Source organism: Maylandia zebra, linkage group LG1 (genome assembly GCF_041146795.1).
Source record: "Maylandia zebra isolate NMK-2024a linkage group LG1, Mzebra_GT3a, whole genome shotgun sequence".
NCBI lineage: Eukaryota > Metazoa > Chordata > Actinopteri > Cichliformes > Cichlidae > Maylandia > Maylandia zebra.
The window spans coordinates 31,709,245-31,732,702 of NC_135167.1; the positions used below are offsets into that span (position 1 = coordinate 31,709,245).

The 23,458-nt window shown below is 39.0% G+C and overlaps 1 protein-coding gene across 3 annotated transcripts in view; it reads right to left on the bottom strand.

The window, feature by feature from the left end:
- luzp2 (leucine zipper protein 2) overlaps window positions 1-23,458 on the bottom strand; it is a 162,036-nt gene that overhangs the window by 35,270 nt on the left and 103,308 nt on the right. For all 3 annotated transcript variants that reach the window (XM_076885049.1, XM_004558087.4, XM_012920953.2), the window contains exon 6: window positions 4,209-4,271. In XM_076885049.1, the coding sequence (XP_076741164.1) occupies window positions 4,209-4,271 (63 nt within the window). The remainder of the gene's footprint in view (window positions 1-4,208; window positions 4,272-23,458) is intronic.

Below are 23,458 nucleotides of genomic sequence, written 5' to 3' on the forward strand. Positions count from 1 at the left end.
AGCCATATTAAACGGCTCGCCTTTTGTTAACATTTCAAGTTCTGTTCCCTGTTCCTTGGAGTCTGCGTTTTGGGTCCTTTTCTCAATTCATACAGTCTGCCCTCGCCAGACTGTGACATAACTAAAAAGGTCTTTGAAGATAAAACCATCATTTCTAGAGACAAATTACATAATGTTGTTCAGTGTTTATTGAATGTTTTGATGTTTTGGGTGGGTATTCAGATTCATGTTTTGCATAAAACACTGTAAAAGGCAATAATTATTACAAATAATCAATAATAGAATAATGATTCTCTATAGAAAAAAAACCAAACATTCAGTATTATTCAAAAGTCTTGAACCACACATCAGTTTAATTGAAGTGGTCTTTGTCAATAGTCCTTCATCCTTTTTGAAGGTCTTTCAAAGTTCTTCTTTGGACAAGTCCTTGTAGCTGACCATTTTTTGAAGAATGTATCTGTTGTTTGTTAAGCCACTTAACACTGACCTACGAACCCATGAACCCATTCAAGCAAAAAAGACACTTCAAGCTTTAGACACTTTGTTACTAGCAGCCTAGTAAGAAAGTCACATTAAGACCAAAGACAACATAGTATTGAATACATGAATCAGTACTTTTACACTAACAAGGTAAATTCCTAGAGCTATCAGCTGAAAACTTGGTAAACGTATCTTTGCATGATATGCACTGAACCTTCAAAAAAATCTGAGGAAACTGGTCAAAGGAAGATGCGGGAAGCTTAAAAACTGATCTACGGCAGACGTTCAGTATCTAAAAGTCATGTGCTTAAGAAATACAGAAAAATGCTTCAAAGACTTGACACAGGACATGAGAGATGTATCTGGCCCTTCAGTTGGTCCATGTACTGTTCATTGAAGCCTAATCAGACGTTGCCTCAGTGAAAGAGTGGCTGACAAGAAGCCATTCATAAGGAAGAAAAACAGGGAGGAAAGGCTGAGATTTGCCAGATCACATAAGAACTGGACAGAAAATCAATGGCAACTAATCTTATAGAGTGATGAATCATTGTCAATATGCATAAAGGAGGATAAATGAGAAGCATAGCAGTGAGTGTCTAAAGCCATTTATGAAACAGGATGAAGACTCTCTCAAGATTTGGGACTGTGTTTTGGTTAGTGGTGTTGGGGACCTTGTCAAATATAAATTATGACCCCAAAAACCATTGGGTTTTGATCCAGCATGCAGTACCATCTATTGGGAGCAGCTTAATTTTTCAGCGTGACAATGATCCCAAGAAAGCCACCAATGCAATAAAGGCATACTTGGATAGAAAAACACACAATTAACCACTATCAGTCATGGATTGGCCTCCCGCAGAGCCTGGCCCTCAACATAACTAAAGCAGCGTAGGGCCATTTTGACAGAGAACAGAACAAAAGGCAGACAACATCCAAAGAAGGGATTTAAATGTCCTTCAAGAAATCTGGAGAACTCTTTCTGAAGACTACATAAAGTCAGACTGTTGAGGGATAAAGGTGATTACATCAAATATTGTCTTTGACAGTAGAATCTTCAAAACTCAGTTTTTGTCAAATGTACTGTATTACCATGTATCCCTGCTCACGCATCTTAATCAACTGATGTTCCTATTTCCCATTTTTCTAGGAAAATATGGTCATAAGAGCCTTAAGTAATGGCTCAAGAATATTGCCCTGCACTGTATATCAGAATCTAAACTCTCTAAAGATACATTATGTTTGAGGAGGCGTAACTTTCTTGCCACTAGAAAAAAAAACTTTTAATGATGTTGTTCGCAATTACCTGTGGCAATTTGTTTTGTAGCTTTAGAGTCTATCACTTTCTTTCACTTCACAATCATTACAGTGTGATTGCAGGCTCACTCTATAACCCTTTAAACATAAATAACTTTCTGGAAGAAGGCACATGGAACAATGTTCTTCTCTCTGATTTACTCCTCCATTTAAAGTCTCCCAAAGGAATTGAAGACAATGACCTCCATCTACCTGTGGTCAAGAAAAGTCTAGTAGCGATTTGTTCCCTAAAGATCTCAAAGCCTCCCAGCCTTGATAACAGATCTTCAGAAAAAAAATCCAGCTGGCAGAGACTGGAACTTGGAATTAAAAAGGATTGAGGATGGGATATTATGGTATATTAACTACAAGCACATAATTTATCACCATTTTGATGACTGCCTTTGGTGTTGCATGAAAATTCTGGCTCAGTATAGCGAGTGACCCACAACTTCAATCAGTATCTCTTCATTGCATTTGTACTCTGTCCAACACTTCCCTGAAGTGTTATAATCAGACAGGCTGCATAGTCAAATGTGCCATCAAACAACTCAGAGTTTGAATATGTGATGATGGCTTGGATCAGCTTAAATGGTGAAATGTCAGGGATCTTTAGCTGGAAGATTTGTAGAAGGAAAAGCACCTGTAATGTTAAACATCAATTTTCTACATCTCACTAGGGACTTGAGAATAACCTTAGTTTTGGGGCTGACTTCGAGGTCAATGAAAAGCTCTTCAGCACGTAACATTGTGCAGTATGATCTTTTAGTCGGTTACGGCTGATGGTGTTCAAGACATATGTGTTCTGTCCCCCCAAACAACTCTGTTAAGCTGTGTCGGCTTATTCTGTGTTAACCACATTGCAGGATCAGAATTTAATAATTCACACTCTCAAGTGACTTCATTCAGTCGGTCAAAAAATAATAACACAGTTGTGGTGACAGAACTGAGGCATGGGAAAGGCAAGTGCTTCCTGCTAAGCTATACTGTTCTAACATTTGTTTGACTAAATCCACTCTGTTATCAAGTATACTCACTATTCAATCTGACAGCCTTGCAAATAAAACACAATTTTCAAGAAGGTGTTAATGTTCAGTGTTTGCTGAATTTAAGCAATGTTGGACAGATTGATACAAGTTTGGAGGAAGCATATTGCAGTGCTATGGAGCTTTGACCTATTATACAGACAGCTGCTTCCCTTGTGAAATAGAAACATTAAGATTAGAAACATTTATGTAGAAAAAGTAATTACGTTTTTTAAGGGTAGAGATTCTAAATTTGGTAGACTAATTCTTCTCAGTTTCCATACTCATACCTTCCAGGGTGGATAGCTGCCCTGCCATTTTTACCTGAAATTGCTCTGTCACTCAAAAAGCTTCATAAAATCATCTACAGCACTGATCAAACAAGTCTCATGCTGCTTTTAGGGAGGTTTAGCCTAGGGTCTCTTTCTCAAGAAAGCCTCCATCCCCACACAGAGTCAAGCTGTCATGTCAGTGCACTAAGGTAGTAAAAATCTTAAGTCATCCTACATACTGTAGCCTGACTATAGGAAAAGCATGGAATCACCAGCTCTACAACTGCATAACTATGAACCCCATAATTACACAATACCAGCTGCACTGACTCGAGCATGTCAACAGGATGCCTGTAGGATTCGCTGCCTTGTAAGATCCTGCATGGCTAGATTACAGCGTGTGCACTGGCCATCAGGAAGGCAAAAGTGACAGTTCAAAGCTCAGCTCAAGGGCTCACTATGGATGTGGACCTGATGGACACTGCTGACTGTAAAAAAAAAAAACTGAAAGCAGAGCTGAAGAAGAGGAAAAGTGACAGCAAAAATGACACAGACCAAATGCACTCAAAGCTACTCTCACCACAACCTGAGTTTCTCAGATTGCACTGCACAGCCATCAAAAAGCTTGCACTTAGAGACAAGTTGTTCTGAGATTCACTGGACTGCCAAAACAAAGATTTTGTGCTTGCACGCGCTTGCGTGTGTGTCTGGGTATGTTTATGTGAGGGAGTGGGAGAGACAGCGAGAGGGAGACAAAAATGGATCATTTCTAACCTTTAACTGGACCTTTATAAATCTTTCACCACACACAGGTCGCATCAAGAGTTTTCTTATTACAGCAGCAACTAATGAACTAAATGATAAGCTAAGCCATAGATAAAACACAAACAAACAAACAAACATGTATTTTTTTCTAATATATATTAATATCTTAATACTTTGCATTGAATTAAAAGCAATCACATTGCATTTCTCAGTTATAGCACTGTTTATGCTTTGTTAAGACTACTTGCTCGCACTATGTCTGCATTATGTTACAAACTGCACTCTTTTCATGAACAATAGACAATTAAATAGCTGGACCTGAATATTAACTATGCACGAGGTGAAACAGAATGCACTAATTGAAAATTCTTACCTCCTCAGCATAGGCATCACAAAGTTTGTTCCCCGAGAGCAGCTTGTTTTTCAAGCTCTTGTTCTGAAAAAAAGAAAACACAAAAGAGGTAATGACATTTGCATCTGCCCTGTAGCCTGCACTGCATGTTGCTTTAGCATTTTTGGTGCTGTATAAAAAGCACTATTGACTCAGTGGGCATCAGTTTCTCCAGCTGGGCAATTGACTATATAGGAGCCCTTGCAGCAAGTGCTTGGTTGCCTCTTGATTTCAGACTTAAAAGCAGTCAGGAGTGGCCTGTCTGACGATCTGAGAGCGCACTCTGGCTCGCAGGCCTCTTAAAGGTCAAAAACGTAGCTCAGGGCAAGACCCCCACTGAACTTTAAGCATGATCAGTAAAGTCTTAAAATCATTTGAATGGTAGTGGGTGGAGAGATGCTAAAGTTTGGGTCATGAGCTGTTGGCGCCAGTTAACATCTAAATCTGGAGACAAGTGAATGATTCTGTCCAAACACACAACACCTGTAACATCAACTTAGGTTTGATGTATTAAAACCAAATCTATAGATTATTAACAAACGTACATTCAATTAAATGTAAATTTAAAGAAAAGAAAGGAAAAAAACATAACGCTTAATTGGACAACTTCTGCAAAGTGCAAGGGCAGCAGAAATTATGCAATGTGCTTTGTCTTGTCTTGCAAATTCAATTTCTTCATTTACAAAACATGGTTGAATCCAAATAGCAATTAAAAAACATTTATAGTAAAACCCATAAGGTTTGTGGTTTGCTGTACCCAAGAGCTTTTTCTGTGAACTGAATCTGAATAAAACTATAGATGTATTTATGTATACACTATACTTCTATAGGTGTTCTGGGAATTTTTTTACAACATACTTGAGCAAGGAGATTTCAAGAGAATCAGATTCTTTATACAGAAACATTTATTGCAGCCAGCTTTGAAATAAGGAGAACAAAACTATGACTTTTGTTGAGAGTGTTGTCATCCAGTGCCGATGCCGGCTTTTTTTTCTCTCAGAGGGCGTATTCATACTGATCATACACATTTATAAAGTCTTCATGCCTGATCATATATTCAAACAAGGTTAACACAGCTCCTTTGCCGTAAGTATTGAGGAGGAGTAGGAATGCTATGTATGCAGAGCCTGTCTATTCTCGCAAAATTATAAAATTAGAGGAGAGAGTCTCCACTCAAGCCTTAGGGCCTTAATCATTATATTCTTTCGAGAAATTCCACTCTCAATGACCTTTGAGACCTTTCCGAATGGAGAGTTTCACTTTAGTCAGAAAAATCCTTACAATATGTTTAAAAGGAAGTCTGCACTGACACAGTCAGGGGAGATGTAAAGACAGACAGGAATATGGCTGGAAAGTAATAACAGCATTTGATAAGAAGGGAATTTCTCTTTTTTAATTGGCACTGATCTGGTAATAAGATCGGTCCTAAACCAGCTTAATGCTTAACCCAAAGTAACCATCAAGTTTTCCAGATGACCCAGTCGTCCAGCATCTGCAGATAGGAGAAAGTTTAGACTGTCTCTAATGTGATTAAAAACCAGACTGTCTGCAAAATGTACTGCGAAAAGCTACTTGGTAAACCCAGTATATTTATAAGAGTTATATTTATAAGTGTATACAAGCAATTGGTTTGTAGAAAGGGAAGACTCCAGCTTCAGCTTGTTTTGGGGATTTATTTTCCAGTGGTTACATTTTTACCATTAACTTCTGTGCAATAATGCAGCATTTAAATAACTAGCTAAAAGAGAGAATAGTTAAGATGGCGCCGGTGAGGTCGGCTGCCGTCACGACTGCTCCGACCACTTTTTCTTTGTCTTTGTTTTTTAAGTTAGTTTTCAGCGTTTCTAAATCGGCAAAATCATCACCATTGGGTACATTAGGTATGACAGTGACACTCTTGTTTCTATTGGTATACAATGTACTCACAATTCGAAGTTTTTAACTCCGGATCCGAGCTGGCCGAGTGAGATCTCGAGGGAGAACAAAGGGAAGCGGCGGCGGCCTAGAGGGAAGCGAGCTGGCGTCAGGAACAGGCTGAGAGCTCGTGCACACCGCACACCTCTGCCTAGCATCCTGCTCGCCAACGTCCAGTCACTGGAGAACAAGCTTGACGACCTCAGGGCCAGGATAAAGTTCCAGAGAGACATTCGGGACTGCAATCTCCTCTGCTTCACCGAGACATGGCTGAACCCAGCGGTGCCGGACCACGCCATCCAGCCGGCCGAGTTCTTCTCGGTTCACCGCATGGACAGGACACGGGACTCGGGGAAGTCAAGGGGAGGTGGCGTGTGTTTAATGGTGAACAACAACTGGTGCAACAGTGCGAACGTTGTTCCTCTCACACACTCCTGCACACCAAATCTGGAACTACTGTCCATCATGTGTCGTCCTTTTTATCTACCTCGGGAATTTACATCGGTCATTGTAAGTGCCGTTTATATTCCACCACAAGCGGACACGGTCACCGCCTTATGCGAGCTGCATGAGGCACTCACACAGCACCAGACACAACACCGGGACGCTGCGCTTATTGTGACGGGGGACTTTAATAGCGCCAACCTCAAACGCGCAGCGCCGAACTTTTATCAACACATCACCTGCCCCACCAGGGGTGAAAGGACACTGGACCACTGCTACACTACGGTCAAGGATGGCTACAAGGCACAATCCCGCCCCCCGTTTGGCAAATCTGATCACGCCGCCATCTTCCTCATGCCAAAATACAAACAAAGGCTGAAACAGGAAGTTCCGGTTCAGAGGAAGGTCGCGCGCTGGACGGATCAATCGGTGGCCGCGTTACAGGACGCACTCGATGACGCAGACTGGGGCATGTTCAGAAACAGCTCCGACGATGACGTCAACGTGTTTACGGAAGCGGTTGTGGGATTCATCGGGAAACTAGCGGATGATACCGTGGAGACAAAGACTATCACAACGTTTCCCAACCAGAAGCCGTGGGTGGATAAAACCATCCGCGACGCTCTGAGATCCCGCACCGCTGCCTACAACACGGGACTCATGACGGGGGACATGGACCCGTACAAAGCCGCGTCATATAACGTGCGGAGGGCGGTGAAAGAGGCGAAGCAGCGCTACGGGAGGAAACTAGAGTCACAACTCCAACAGAGTGACTCTAGGAGCCTGTGGCGGGGACTAAGGACAATAACGGACTATAAAGCACCAACAACCGGTATGACGAACGCGGCCGTGACTCTGGCAGACGAGCTGAACACTTTCTATGCTCGCTTCGAGGCTGCAGCTAAGGTCTCCAACAATGCTAGTGTTAGCGGCGCTAACGGCTGCAGACAGGAAGATACTGCCAGCACCGGAAACGTGCTCGTCATCTCCGAGCATGAAGTAAGGAGAGCCTTCAAGAGAGTGAACACCAGGAAAGCAGCAGGACCAGACGGCATCCCAGGTCGTATCCTCAGAGACTGCGCATACCAGCTAGCTCCTGTGTTCACTGAGATATTCAACATCTCTTTATCTCAGTCGGTGATCCCCACATGCTTCAAAGAGTCCATCATTGTTCCTGTCCCGAAGAAACCCCACCCTGCTTCTCTCAATGACTATCGCCCTGTAGCCCTCACCTCAGTAGTGATGAAGTGCTTTGAACGCCTGGTCAGAGACTTCATCATTTCTTCACTACCAGACACACTGGACCCACTACAGTTCGCTTGCCGTCCAAATCGTTCCACAGACGATGCCATCTCTCATCTCCTCCACACATCACTCACTCACTTGGACACTAGAAGGGGGAATTATGTTAAAATGCTCTTCATAGACTACAGCTCTGCATTTAACACCATAATTCCCTCCACACTCACCACCAAGCTGGAGCATCTGGGACTCAGCTCATCTATGTGTCAGTGGATCTCCAACTTCCTAACTGGCAGACCACAGGCAGTAAGGATGGGCGGACATGTCTCAGCCTCCACCACTCTCAGCACTGGAGCCCCCCAGGGGTGTGTTCTGAGCCCCCTGCTGTACTCTTTGTACACATATGACTGTGTGGCCACTACCAGCTCCACCACCATCATCAAGTTTGCTGACGACACCGTCGTGGTGGGCCTGATCTCTGATAACAACGAGACGGCCTACATGAAGGAGATTAGGAATCTGGAGAACTGGTGCCAGAGGAACAACCTCCTTCTAAACGTCAGTAAGACAAAGGAGCTGATAGTGGACTTCAGCACTAAGCAGGAGAGGAACTACCAGACCCCCGTCATCAACGAGTGCCCAGTGGAGAGAGTGGACAGCTTCAAATACCTCGGAGTTCACATCATGCAGGACCTGTCATGGTCCTGTCACATCAACACCGTGGTGAAAAAGGCCCGACAGCGTCTCTACCACCTCAGACGCTTGAGAGACTTCCAACTGCCCTCCAAGGTGCTCAGGAACTTTTACTCGTGCACCATAGAGAGCATCCTGGCGGGAAACATCTTAACCTGGTTCGGGAACAGCACCATGCAGGACAGACGAGCTCTACAGAGGGTTGTGCGGTCAGCTGAGCGCACCATCCGCTCTGAGCTCCCTGACCTGCACTCAATCTACAGCAGGCGGTGCTGGACCAAGGCCAGGAAGATCGTGAAGGACCTCAGCCATCCCAACAACAGACTGTTCTCTCTGTTGAGGTCAGGAAAGCGATTCCGCTCCCTGAAGACCAACACAGAGAGACTGAGGAGGAGCTTCTTCCCGCAGGCGATACGGTCTCTCAATCACACCACCACACAGTACTGACCCACACATATGGTTCTTACACACACACTGGACTTTCTGGACTTTGTTTTTGCACAACACTGGTCACTATATTCTTCATTTCCGGTTAATACTTGTACAGCTGCTGTTATTGTGTATATATTTATTTATATTTAGATTTCTTCATACATTCTTATATAGTTCTATATTGTGTATTGTGTATTTTGTTGTACAGTTATTTTATTTTCAACTTTAATTTATATATTTTATCTTATTCTTCCCAGTTAAATTTACCCTTCATTCTAATTTGTGTTGTACAGTTATTTCATTTTTAACCTTAATTTATATTTTATTCCTTCCTAGTTAAATTTACCCTTTTTAATTTTTCATATTTATTTCCTATCTTATTCATAGCCTTTCCTTTTTTGTTTTCTTTAGGTCACGAGCAGTTGTCCAAGCATTTCACTACATATTGTACTGTGTATGACTGTGTACGTGACAAATAAAATTTGAATTTGAATTTGAATTTGAATAATCAAGTGAGCGGACCACAAAGCCTTGAAATATTCAGATGTCACCTCATTGAGTTGACCACGAACTCCATGAATTGACCACATGAATGTGAGGACATGTATCTGACAGCTAAAGCTTGGCGTAGAGTGGGTCATGCAACAGAACAAAGATCCTAATCACAGCAGCAAATCGACAACAGAATGGGTGAAAAAAAAGAATCAAAGTGTTGTAATGACCCAGTCAAAGTAAGACCTTGACATGTAAATGAAATGTTGTGGCAAGAAGAAGAGTCGTCCAAATTTCTTCCACAATAATGAGACAGAATAATGAAGTTGTACAAATAATGATTACTTAAAGTTATCGCTAACTACTGATAAATTAAGTTATTGCTGCTAAGGATGGTTCTGTAAGGTACTGAATCATGGAGTGTACTTAGCTTTTCACAGGACTGTTTTGCCCTCTTATATAAAATGATATATACTTTATTTATTTCAAAGGTTAGAGCAGCCAAGCTAACACAGCTTAAAAGAATAAATACTATATTAGAAATGTAAATAAATACACAAAATAAGGAGCACAATAAATTAAGACATAAGAAAAAGTGTAAAAATAAGTGAATATGGATATTTTTGAATGACACAGGTAAGACTGTCTGTATCAGTCCTTGTTGGAAGGAAGACAAAAAAGGATGTTAGACTGTCCAGATCCATTTCTGATCCAGTGCCACTCATAACATTCACTTGACCTCTGCATCAGTTGACTGAGTAATCCAAACAGTGCGCCGATCCAAACTGAATTAAAAGGGAATCCAAACAGCAAAAAGAACGATGGAAGAAAATTTCTTCTGCAAGTATGGACACATTTAGCAGCTAGCAGCCCACTACACGGCCACAGCACCCTTTTTCTGACATGCCTGGGATTACACCACTTTTCAGTCACATCTATCACAACCACATTTCTTCTTACCTCTCAGATTAACGTCCCTGTTTGCAATCCCTGTCCTGAAGCTATACAGTCACACTGTGGTTTTGGAAAGTGAGTCTCGATGAAACACATCAAAATAGGCTCACTGTGTTCCCTCTGGACTCAGAACTGCCAGCACGATCAGCTGGTGAAAATTCAAGAGTATAATACAAACAAGCCAAAAACCAAAAAACCAAAAACAAAACATGGGTAGACATGCTAAAATTGGAAAGACCAAAAAATAACCATGAAAAAATGACTTTACCCCGAGATAATTATTAAAGTGAACCATAATGGAAATTACTGTGAAAGGCTGTAACTTACCACAGTGCCAGGAATAAAAGCAAAAATATATATAACATTGTAAAACATAGTTATAGAAGTGTGTGGTTATTTTTTCTCATTTCTTTAGTACCAACAGAGCTGTGGGCATTGTTTTGTTGATCTCACTGCAGCACCATAAAATGTTCAAAAGTGTCGAGAGTCGAGTAAATGTATCGTTCTAATGAGAACATCATTGTGGAATTTGTTTGGATGGAAACTTCTATATAACACCGACTGGGGATGTTAACCAGCAGTCAGATTTGCAAGTAAGTAAGTTATGGGTTTAAAAAGTGACCTTTGGGGTAAACATACGTATGTATTATAACCATTTAGTGTCCGGTGCCCATATAGAAACACACAGAGCTGTCAGCATGTAGATTCTAAATATTGCTTCTACCTGAAGAAATATCAGTGTCAAATTAGTCTAATGTCAGCCCCAAGCAGAAATTGCCCTTTGACATTACATATAATTATGTGAATGCATCTATTGTCATGAAGTTCAGTTCCTGCAGGTGGGACACATGTATCACCAATAAAACTTTAATCTGCAACTTAAAGCTTTAAAGTCTGAACCATAAAATTGCCCAAAAATTCAAACTGCTTTTAGAACCTTCTGACAAAAATGTTGTGACATCCAAGTATTTTAATTTTTTTTTTAATGTGTTTCTTGAAAATGTGTCATGTCATGCATCAACTATGATATGCTAGGCCTTAAATATTACTAAAAATCACATACGCAGGGCATCAATAATTATCTGGCCCAATATTTTCACAGTCAAACTACAGATCACTGTGTACCTCACTTTTTTTTTTTTTACATAAATAATATTGGATAAAATAATTCCCTAACATGGTGCTGTATTCAGTTTGAAATTGAACATGCAGTACATTCTGGACTTTCCTTTTATTTATTTTTTATTTATTTTTAACACCCACACCTGCACAATGTGCTACACACTCCAGTGCAGACATAAGATGCACTCTTAGCTGAGGTAATGAGTTGTTTTGTGACTCGGTGAAGCAAAGCTGACCGAATATCATTTCCACACAGTGGCACCTCCTTTCACCACTACAGAAGGACCACCTTTTGAGGACATGTAGAACTGGCAGCCATTATAAAATGTGACGTAGTTAAGCCCCAGGACACACTCAGAGAGAAAATAAGATTCTCTGGAGCTTATACTGTATGTCACAGTGCATTAGACGAAATGAAATGCACCATGCTGCACATGGCATAACGTGTTATTCCCGCAGTATTGTCAATCTGCAGGCCTAAAAATAAAGTCAGTTTTTTTTTACATGTTCATGTTGTTAATATTTTAATTTAGAAAAATGCAACAGCATCCGAATAAGTGTATTGCTCCTTGACTAAACGAGCACATTATGTTTCAGAATTTGCTGTCAAGTTTAGTGCTTTATTATTGCAAATAATTGTATAGTCAGTGATAAAATGCAATGCATACAGTAGTATAGGCTATCACAGCAACCTAAAGGACTTTAGCACACAAACACACACATAAAATAAATTCCCATTATTCAAGTCAAAGTTATTTTCGCACATTATAAAGTGCTGATATGCTCACGGGCACTAAGTGCTGATATTTACTGTCCATCTAGGTCAACTTTCATACTACTCAACAGCCATCAGTGCAGCATCCTTTTAGCCTCAGTGCGAAGCATCAGAAACCAAGTCTTCCGGAAACACATTTTGTATTTCATCTCAGTCGAGTTGTTCCCAAATTGACACTATGGAGTGTGAATGCAGTGTGCATAATAAACTGGCATATTTCATATTTATGTATCAAACACTTCCAAGCGGTGCATTCCACCCAGCCCTGCAAAGTTTAAATAAACTAGGAAAAGTGCATTGCATTTAGGGCTGACATTTTTATTTCAAACTGGCCGTGGCGTGCACATTGCTTGACACCACTTACAAGTGCGGCGCTGTTGTCATAACACATTTCAGCTTAAAAGGTCAATAAGATTCATTGTTAATGGCAAAAACAACCCAAAAGGACAAGATGATTCTGTGGCATCAGTGTTTTAACAGGTTACATGTCATGAAAATATGCCTTCATTATTTATGTTGATTACCGTGCCTGTAGAAAACAAAAATGCATTCACTGACTCTGTCCAACTATTAGTTATGCACACTCTATCCTGTACCAGCTACCATGAACCTCCATGGCAGCTGGAGCTTATTTCAACAAGATGTGAGGTATGCCCTAGATACTGCAGATAGTCAGTCACTAAGATGAAGAGACGGACATCCATTAACCTCCTGAGACCCAAACTCTTCCACAGCATGCATTTTTAATTTCTCTTTGATATTTGGGCATATTGGGGCCCAATGAATGTAAAAACAAAGAATTACCAGATTTTTTTTTACCCAATTTTTGTTTCTAAGAAAAATGAGAGCCACAAATGAGGATATTCGTTTAAAATTTTGATAGAACAGTGGTAGTATAATGTCCTCATAAGTGGATATCAGACCCTTGTAGAGCAAATTTGACACACTAATGGCCATCTATAATTACAGATTAAGCTGTCTTTGTAAGAAGGTGGAGCACATGATGAATAAACAAGCTCCACTCAAAAAGTGACCCACAACCCTATTCTGGTGGCGACATCACCAGAATACGGTTTTCTTAAATATACCTAATCTCACTTAAATGTTGTCATGAAGTTTTAAGAATAACAACTGCTACACTTTATAAATAATAACTATATGTATTATGTTTAATGTTAGCACTTACACTTACTTGGCTGGACAAAATAATCGCAACCTTGTTGTTGTGTTGACCTTCCTGTAAAGTCACCTGTCTCCTATTATCTTAAGAGAACATATGAACATTTGGATTTGAAGTTAAGGAACTTGCTATTGTACATCTTAAGGAATTATACTTTTTTTGAAGTCCACTACTTTAATTATAGATCATTTAAAGCTTTCTGATTAAGTGAACAACAAAGTCCTTTGATAAGCAAAGTTATTATTGGTTCCCCCTGCCTTTGGTTGGCTCCCATAGCATAAAATTCAATGATGATTTCTTGTTGTTTTTTTTTCTTTCAAAATAATAAACAAAAACAAACTGATAAAATTGTATATTTTTATTGTAAGGTTGTAATTATATATAAAAGGCCTATAAACACCAGTTGGTTAAAGTCCATAATTAACGCACGACACAAAGACAGACAAAGACATTTTTTTGCAACTTTTCAACTGTATGTTTTGCCACATTCTACAATATGTTGTCTTTTTCTCAACAACTGTAATTTTTCTTCCTGGATTTCAGCTTCTTGTAAGTTAAAGAATGCATGCATATTATAAAATGAAAACTTCAGTTTATTTGACAGCCTCTGTCATATATTAATGAACGGATTCCACACATAATGTAGCCAATTCCAATCACTGTCAGTACAGAGCAGTAATCTATGAAAAGAAAAACTCACAATGGAAGAAAATTAAGGTGGGGCCTGCACAGGAAGCCGTGTTGCTGTCAAAACATCCATTATAAATTACAGGCATTAGCAAAGCAAATATTTGCTGCTGATAAGCTATTAAATATAACATAGCCCCCTGATATCTTATACCGGCATGCTTGACAGCTTGAGTTGAACTTGTCTTGGCAGATCCTTAAGGACTCTTGAGGGGGTATTATGCATAAGCGAACAGACTGCTTTCTTGTCACTGGCCTATTGTTTTGCTGTACAATCATAAGCATGCAATACATAATCTGTGCATTAAGAACAGGGCAGTCAAGGGATTTTGTTTTCCCCGTAGCTGTCTGCCATTTTAATTAACTTGGTGGACACAAGTGGTGACCCCCCACAAGAGGTCAAGAAATAGAAAACAAGGGCAGAAGCAAACTACAAGAAAAAATTATAAATACTTAAAGCTTGTGTTTATGAGTTATCAATCATTTTAGATTAGATAAGATTTAATTTACGTTGATGCGAATATTGTCCATATATTCATCTGAGCTGAACACAAGCTTCATTTCAGTGCTTCTTTATAGATATTGCCTCTCTGCATTTCTCATCAAATAGCTGTTGAGACGTGCCGTACGATGCCTGACAAGGCTTCAGGCTATTCGAAGAAAGGAGATAAGATGAACTCTATTGATCCTCTCGGGGAAATTGGGAAGGCTTGGTGTTTCAAAAAAGAGCTGAAATATTCCATGTGATGTGGCCTGAATTACCACTGGCATAATAATAAAGCTGCAGTTCCTCCCTGAACACTAATACGTTCTTGTCATTTGATTCACTGTCATTCCTTGTATTTTTTTCAAGCGGAATCAAAAATGACTCGAGCAATCTGATGAATTAGATTGGGATTTAAGATAGTTAGCCATCTGTAATGTAGAAAGTGATTAGAGATGAATTCAAGTACCTCAGCTCTAAGATATGAATAATGACCAGACAAATGGATGTAACTTCCAAGCTGATCAGCTTAAAGCTGAAAAGGCACAACAGTCCAAAAGCATTCTGGCAGAAACAGTTCTAAGTGATCTAAGTTTACTTTATGTGACATTACCCATCATCAATTAAATTATTAGCTCTGGAGGGAGAGTAGCTGGGATAGGCTCCAGCCTCTGGCAGCTCTGAGCTGGATAAGTGGAAGAGGATGGATGGATGGATGGATGGATGCATGGATGGATGGATTTGTAGTCTGTGCAGAGTGAGCACTGTAAACACAAATGGCTCAACAGCCGGGCTCAACTTTTTTTTTTTTCTCTTTAAAGTTTAAAACTCTCAATAACAAAATATAAGAAAAGAACACATATTGAATGATTCCAACACCTATGCTAATAATATTCAAGATCAATATAACCTTAACTGGCTACACAAACACATGATGACACAAGGATTATGGCAAGGCAATTAAACCCACCCAGCTAGGGTTAGTGAAAGTGAATTAGGTCAATTGTCAATTGGGTTAGCCATAATCCTACGTTATCTATTGGATTTTGCTTGGGTAAGACACTACCTTTAGTATGTAAGTGTAGGAAAAATATTTCTGAAATGGTTAAAAGTGTTAACTACTTGTTCCAAGAAATGACACGCAGTTCATTCACAGTTCGCTTGCCATGTAATATTGTCATATGCCAAACTTTGTATACTGAATTGTTATGACACTAGGGAACATTTAGGACTTTTGGATAACAACAGATTTTTAGCAATAAGGCTGTCAGTGAGGTGAAAATGAGGTACTGTGTTTAATTGGATCCAATCAGAGAAAAAAAGTGAGCATATGACACTGCATGAAGATTAACGGCTAGATGTAATGATGTATGAAGTGACATTTTACAGTGGTAGAAAACTTCCCTGACTCCTGCCAGTTTGCGTTTGGCTATGAGGCTGCCATTGTGCACCGCATGGAGAGTAAACAAATTCACTGTACTTTTGTATTACATTGCTAAAGATGTGACTTTTCTGTAGCTGTAGTCAGTGTGATTGTAAATCACACTGAGAACTTGTTTATGAGTTACATTAAACACCTGCAAGGATAAATAAAGGAGTCCTCAAGAACAGACTCAACAAAATCTTGAGAAGTTGTCAGTTTGCTGCCTACAACTATCATCAGCTAGAACTGTTTAGTATGACAGGTATTTGTTTGTTATTACACTGTGTTGCACGCATACAGTTTAAATTATCAACATGCATATAAGGAAAGTTTAAATATGGGGAATAAGAGGAGACTATACACTAGATTGAGAGCAGTGAGCAAAACAGGTACAAAGAGATTTTCATAAAAAAAAAACCCAGGAAAATAATATTTTGTTTGGGTTTTTTTCCCCAAAGAAGGCCCTTTTGAGATTTAACACAGCCTATCCCCTTAGTTAATGTCAGACCATCAGATTTTTTTCTTAAATAAGCTAGAACTGGTAAAAATAAAAGGCAACATTAGAGCAGCAGGAACAAAACACTACAAGTAAATAAACATGCACACTGAGGCAAGTAAATGCCAGCAAACGCTGGTTCGGACCATCCCCGCCCGTTTTCTATCCAATTTTTTTCTCGTTTCTTCAATAGTGTTTACTCTCTCTGCGAGGAACATGAATAGTGACTGAAAAAATACTCTTCTGTTCCTGAAATTGCCTGATATAAACAGAAATAAAAAGTAATGGATAAATTGGATATGTGATTACAGTTGTTTATTCTGACAGACAGACATGGGCATAATATCTATTCTCATGTGTTGGATGATACACTCCAGTCAATAGATACATGTGAGCCTTATCAAAAATAATTATCTCCTTATTTAGAAAAAAAAGCAAACATTTTGATTTAAGTATGTGTATTCCTGCAAAATATTGATTAATGCCTCTGTACTGTAAGTTCTACCAAGAACTTAACTTTAATTCACACACATTGGTCATTAAGGTGGTAAATTTACACCGCTTAATTAAGGGATGCTTTGATGGCAAAGCAAGGCAAAACGTTTCCATGTTGAGTACAGTGGAAAGCACCGCCAAATATCGGAGTTGAAGAAAGATGCGATGAACTGGTGGTGGCTAACCAACCGGACATAGTGATGGTAGTCAAGCAGAGGAAGACGGCTATAGGGATAGATGTAGATTTATACTGAATTACAGTAACATCAGGAAGAAAAAACATGAGAAGCTGGGGAAGTACCAAGGGTTGAGAGAAGAACTCAAGAAGATGTGGAGGGTGAAGGTAACAGTGGTCCCCATGGTAATCGGAGCACTCGGGGCAGTAATCCCCATGCTAGGTGAGTGGCTCTTGCAGATCTCCGAGATCTCAGATTGCAGTCCAAGGAACAGCGGGTACTGTGGAGGACCTTCAAGCTCCCAGGCCTCTGGTAGAGGACCCGAGCTTGAAGAACACACCGTCTGATCGGGGGAGTTCTTTTGTATATATGTATGATCACAATCTTTTTACTGTTCAGTAAAGAAATGTAGCTAAAATTAAAACTACAAGGCCTCCTGGAGACCAGCTTCTTTTCAAAAATAATGATATAGAAATATTTAAACTCCTTTTCAATATTTTCCTTCAGAATAAGCCTCTATGTTTTCACTATTCTCTGATGTCTTGACACTGTCCCATGGTGTCAAGACATTTTGAAATTGAAAGTCGTGTGAAGTCACAGTGTTTGTTAAAACAGCCTCTAGCTACAATAAAATAAGGGAGAAAAAAAGTAATTTTCTGAACATCTCAAATAAATATCTGCAGTCACAGCCTTCATCAGTCGTGAAGTACTTGGATGTATTTCTGTAAAAAATAAATAAATAAAAAATAGACCATCCACTTTATAGTGTCACAGCTGAATACCACAGAAAACCGGTCACTTGTCTGGAAGCCGAGGGCCAGAAATCAATATCCATGACGGGGTATGAGGAATAAAGCAACGCTGCTAAGTGACAGCATGGCACCAGCCCTGTGCACACTTGCAGCCTCTCTTGAACAAGTTTCTTTCATCTGAGTTTCGTGCCAGTGTCCACGAAGCCACACGTAGCAAAATTTTTGTATTAAGTGCAAAACAATGTGGAGAGTGACACAAATATGATCGCACTTGTAACAGAACGTCTAAGGCTTATGCATAAATGCAGGAGATGCCGGCAGGTGGTTGAGTTACCCAGACATACATCCCACACACTCCAAACGAGGAAGTATGATTTTTCACTTCAAGCTGACGCAAAGCTCAGCCAGAAGTAACACTTTGATGGCAAGGGTAACTTTGTGGCTGATTGTTACTCTGCTTCCTCTGTGGAGCAGAGAGTTGCAATGATTCATTCATTCCCATCAGTTTTCTGATGACTTATGTAATGCAAACATATATATTTTAGCTTAGAGATATCACAGTTGCCACTAAATCAGCTGCTACGGCAGTGTCTAACTTTGGGGTGTAATTGCTCTCAAAAATTATTCACAAAATCCACTTTTGTTTACTTGTTTTTAAAATAGAGATGATGAAGGAAAAATGAGGAAATAAATACTTTTTACCCAATGCATGATCTCCTGGTCTGGATAGGATCCTATTGTTATGTATTTGGATTTTTTTTACCTGAATAATCTTTAAACATTATAGTTTTTCAAGTGTCCAACAAGCATACGCAACATGATCACATAGTTAATTATTTTACATACATACATTAGTAATGTAAATGTTTTAGGCCAGGAAGCTATTTTTCAATCTATATTTTACACACATAATGTTCACATTAATGCACAGTATCTATTATATCTATTATAATACATCAGTATTTTACCACAAAGGTTTACATACAAGTACTGTCCTTGTAGTTCATAGCCTACAAGTTTATACTGTTAACTGATAATCATGTGACAAAGCACCAGATGCTGTGTTACAGAGTAAATAATGTAATGAGCAATGCAATGAATTGCACTCACCAGCGAGTTAAAAAAAAAAACCCCAAACATAATTCATTGCTTGTAAAAACATAAGATAAGCAGATTCGTCTGCTTTCATTTGAGTAACTACCTGGAGTGGCTACAGACATGCACAGCTCAAACAGTCTGCACTTAGGAATTGTTTTCTTTAAAAATACAATGCAATGTTTCTGACTAAATGTTAATTACTCACGCAATCACAAAACGTGGAACGTTTCAAATATCCTGATATTTACTTTTAGTTACACTGTTCTTAAATTACACTGTATAACTATATGGAAACTGAGTGCTTTCCATCTGTGTATCCTTCATATTTAGGTTTTAGGACATTTTGGGTACTGATCCTGAGTGTTCACATCACTCTACATTTTGGAACAATCAGTGCTTCTAAATGTGGAGATAGTTTGGACATACACAATTCATTATGAGCAGAATAACCCTCTTCTATGCAGTCCTGTAATAGATTACACACTTGTGATTTCCAGGCCATGCTTTCAAACTAATTGCACAATCTCAGGCTATAAGAAATAATATATTGAGATTCTGAAAGTAATACATATAACCTGTAAATAAAACAGAATTGCTGTACTGGCTATTTCACAGACGGTAACTGCAATTTGTCTTTTTGCATATTACAGCACTTCAGCAGTGTTGGGAAGAAATGCAGATTTAATACAAACCGCCCTCTGGGTCCCAGATGGAACACGCCCTCGTGTTAGCATGAGACACTAAACCCACACACTGTATTTTCTGGTTTACCTGCCACTCCAGATTTCATTACAGACAAGCAATGCAGAATTACTGTACCTCATGATTTGCATATTTTCTAAATAGTGTTTTTCTCCTCACAGACTCAGCTAGATTAGTTCATTGTGTTGATGTACAAATACGCTGTCTACGGAAGACAGCCTTCGCACAGGCGCTAAATAAGACTTCACTGTCTTTGCAGTTTCTCCAGGTGTTAGTTATCAGTTTCTAAATAAACAACAACAACAACAAAGTATTAGGAGAGTGAGTGTCATATATTTCATAATGTTACTCATTCTGACATCATCGAATGCATATGACTGATAATAAACAACAACAACGACAGTGAAAGAAAGCATCTTTAGCATAGCAGCCTCTGCTATATGTGTACCATGTGCAGCCTACATTGTCCACAAAAATACCACTGCAAGTATTGTCAACAGTGTTGGTCAAGTTACTTGAAAAAAGTAATCAGTAATTAATTACTGATTACTCCCCCCCAAAAGTAATCCCGTTACTTTACTGATTACTTATTTTCAAAAGTAATTAATTACTTAGTTACTTAGTTACTTAGTTACTTTTTAAAAACACGATTTACAACCTGAAGAGGTGATAAAGTGATAGATCTTTCAGCCCAATTCTACTTTTTCTACATAATCCATCATACAAAATGTAATCAAATGGAAAAGTCTCTTTTTTTAACTTGTTTTATCAGTTTTAATCTTTTAACTTTATGCATCAAGCAAAACATTTAATTATATGCAACATTCTCTGACTTGAATAAATTAGTTTAACATTTAAACCTATTTTCTACACATTCCAGCACATAAAATAAAATATTTTTTGTGTTTTCACTCACTCTTTCAAACAGATGCAAGTAAAACACAGCAGAAAATAAATAAAGTCAAAGACTCAGCGGTCCTTTTGCTCTATTTTCACCTGTAAAGCAGGAGCAGGGTAGGCGGAGGGTTACCCTGGTGTAGGTGTGCTGCGGTCAGTTGAAGAATCCACGCAAGTGTCTCTGTGAGTTTCCCATCACGTCGTAGCTACTCGGTGCTTGCTTGGAAGTTTAGGGGTTTTTTTCGCTGTAAAAAGAAGTTTTCTTCCCACGCACGATGGACGCTAATGTTTTTGTCACTTTTTATGGAATCAAACTCAAAGTAAGGTCAGTACTTCCACACTTTAAACGCTGCACGCTCATACTCTCTCCCGCACTCGATATATTATCCATTGTTGATCTGCACACAGCTGCTGTCACCAACGTCGCACTTGCTTACGTCACTGTCATGAGACATTCTCGCAAAAAAAATCACGGTTTTAGTAACGCAGTAACGCAGCGTTCCTACGGGAAAGTAACGGTAATCTAATTACCGATTTTGCAATAGTAATCCCTTACTTTACTCGTTACTTGAAAAAAGTAATCAGATTACAGTAACGCGTTACAAGTAACGCGTTACTGCCCATCTCTGATTGTCAATACTGCTGATTGCATCAAAATCCCATATACTTTCATTCTTGGCCTTTATTTGAATACCTTGTCTCATTTTTCTTGCCTTATACATACACATCTCAAAACATACCCTGCTTAACACAGGATGCAGTTGAATTTATTAATATTAATATTTTTATTAATTAATTTTCCATGATCCTACCAAAGGTGAAATAAATAAACAGGCAAACCCATGCCAGATAATTTTTGCTCTCTGCAGAAAGCCTTATCAAAACAAACTGATGATGTTAACCTAAAGAGGCAGTACCACTGCAGACACTGGCTTGTGATGCACTTAGGGCTGGACAGCACTGCTAAAATCATATCTTGATACGCATTCTTACAAGAAATCATTATAAACCTTAATAGTATTTAATTTTACATTTAATTTTTTTTTCTGGAATTTATTTACTCTTATGCCAGGAACAGTTATATAAACTCTAACATCTATTTGGCTTATTTTTCCTGAATGCTTTAGACACCAACTGAGAGGAAGCGACAGTCTGTTAACCCACCTGCTCACCCTGAGCCACATTCTATTGAACTCCAGGCTGTCCAATGAACTGAACTGTGTGTGTAGTTTATGGCAAAACCAGAGATTCAATGACAAGCCTCCTGGGTTTTCCTCTGATCTCAGTGGAGGAAGAATCAATGCTTCGAGTGGAGAGTACCAAGGTCAGAGCTGTTTTGGTAGTGGACATTGTGTGAAATGGGCATGGCATCATAACATAAAAGCACTTAATCTCTGCATGAAAAGTGAGGGAAATTCAAAATGATTATGTGAAAGAGAAACAAGAAACAGGCCTGGCACTGAAACGATTAACTTCATCTGCCTGTGTTTATTTTTGTCTTTATATTTTGCTGAAGTTTGAACCCGTAATCAAAAATACATTTTCAAATTTAAAGCCTTATTTATTTGATTCATCTTAAAGGCAACAGGCAACTAAAACTGTGAGTTTGTTCCTCAATATGTGCTAATTGTGTGGGTGGTCTTATATCAACTCTTAGAAATGTCATCAATGGCTGCTGATTACTCATACAGTATGTTGTTTTTGCTGCTTTCATTTTGTAATTGTCATCGTTATTTCCTAGTTTGCACGACTTTTAAACTCTTTTGTAGGGATCCAAAGAGTAACATCTGCTCTCCCACGGTGACCAATTTATGTGTTTTGAGTAATTTGCATCTAAAAAGGTCACGACATCTGGACTATCATAGAAAAGTCTGACTAAAATATGACAGTTGTTACTTTGTGGTTTGAACAATAAATGATGTATCTACATGCACTGTGCCTATGGAAAATATGACATTTATCGTCATATGTTTATATATAAATAAACAAAACTAGATGTGTCTTGCTTGTATCATTACTGTGATATATCTATGCTGGGGGGAGAAAGTAAACAGAATGTGTTATGTCAAGTCACAACACAGTAATTATTTTTCCTCCTATGGGGTTTGAATATTCATTTTTTAAGTAGATAATATATGAAATCGTTGATTTTTATGGACTTCTTCTTCTTAATGTATGTAAGTGATCACATGTGTGAAATTAACTCTGATGAAGCCTCATCAATACAAGCAAGGTTGCTTAAGAATGTTCTTAATTTACTTTATATTCACTTGACTCACTTGAAAGCATGATAATAGTAACTTCTGATGAATTCACTATCACTTTCTGCTGACGAGGAAGAAGTGAGTTTGTGCCATCAATCTAAAGAGAAAGAAAAAACGGCATGTTTTGCTAGAGCACAGTATAAAACCTCTGTTAGTTCTGCAGTTTCATCTGCTTTGTCTTTGTCCTCCTCAACACATAATGATGCAGTTTCCCTTATCCGCCTACTTCAGTTTCTTGTTACTCCTTTTTTTTTTTTAAGGCTATCATAGAGAGATCCAGTAAATGCCCCGATGCATTATTTTTTTCTTCTGCCATTTAGCTGGTGAAATTACATCGGGAAGACATGAAAGGAAGAAGACAATGTCAGGAAGCCATTTTAAACTAGAGAAAAATATCAGCATCAGCGGCAAGGAGCTGAATGTGTGGCTGTCTATTACAATGCTCTGTGAGAACCTGATGAATCCCAGCAGGATCCAAGTCAGCCTGCAAATCACTCTCCCTCAAAATAG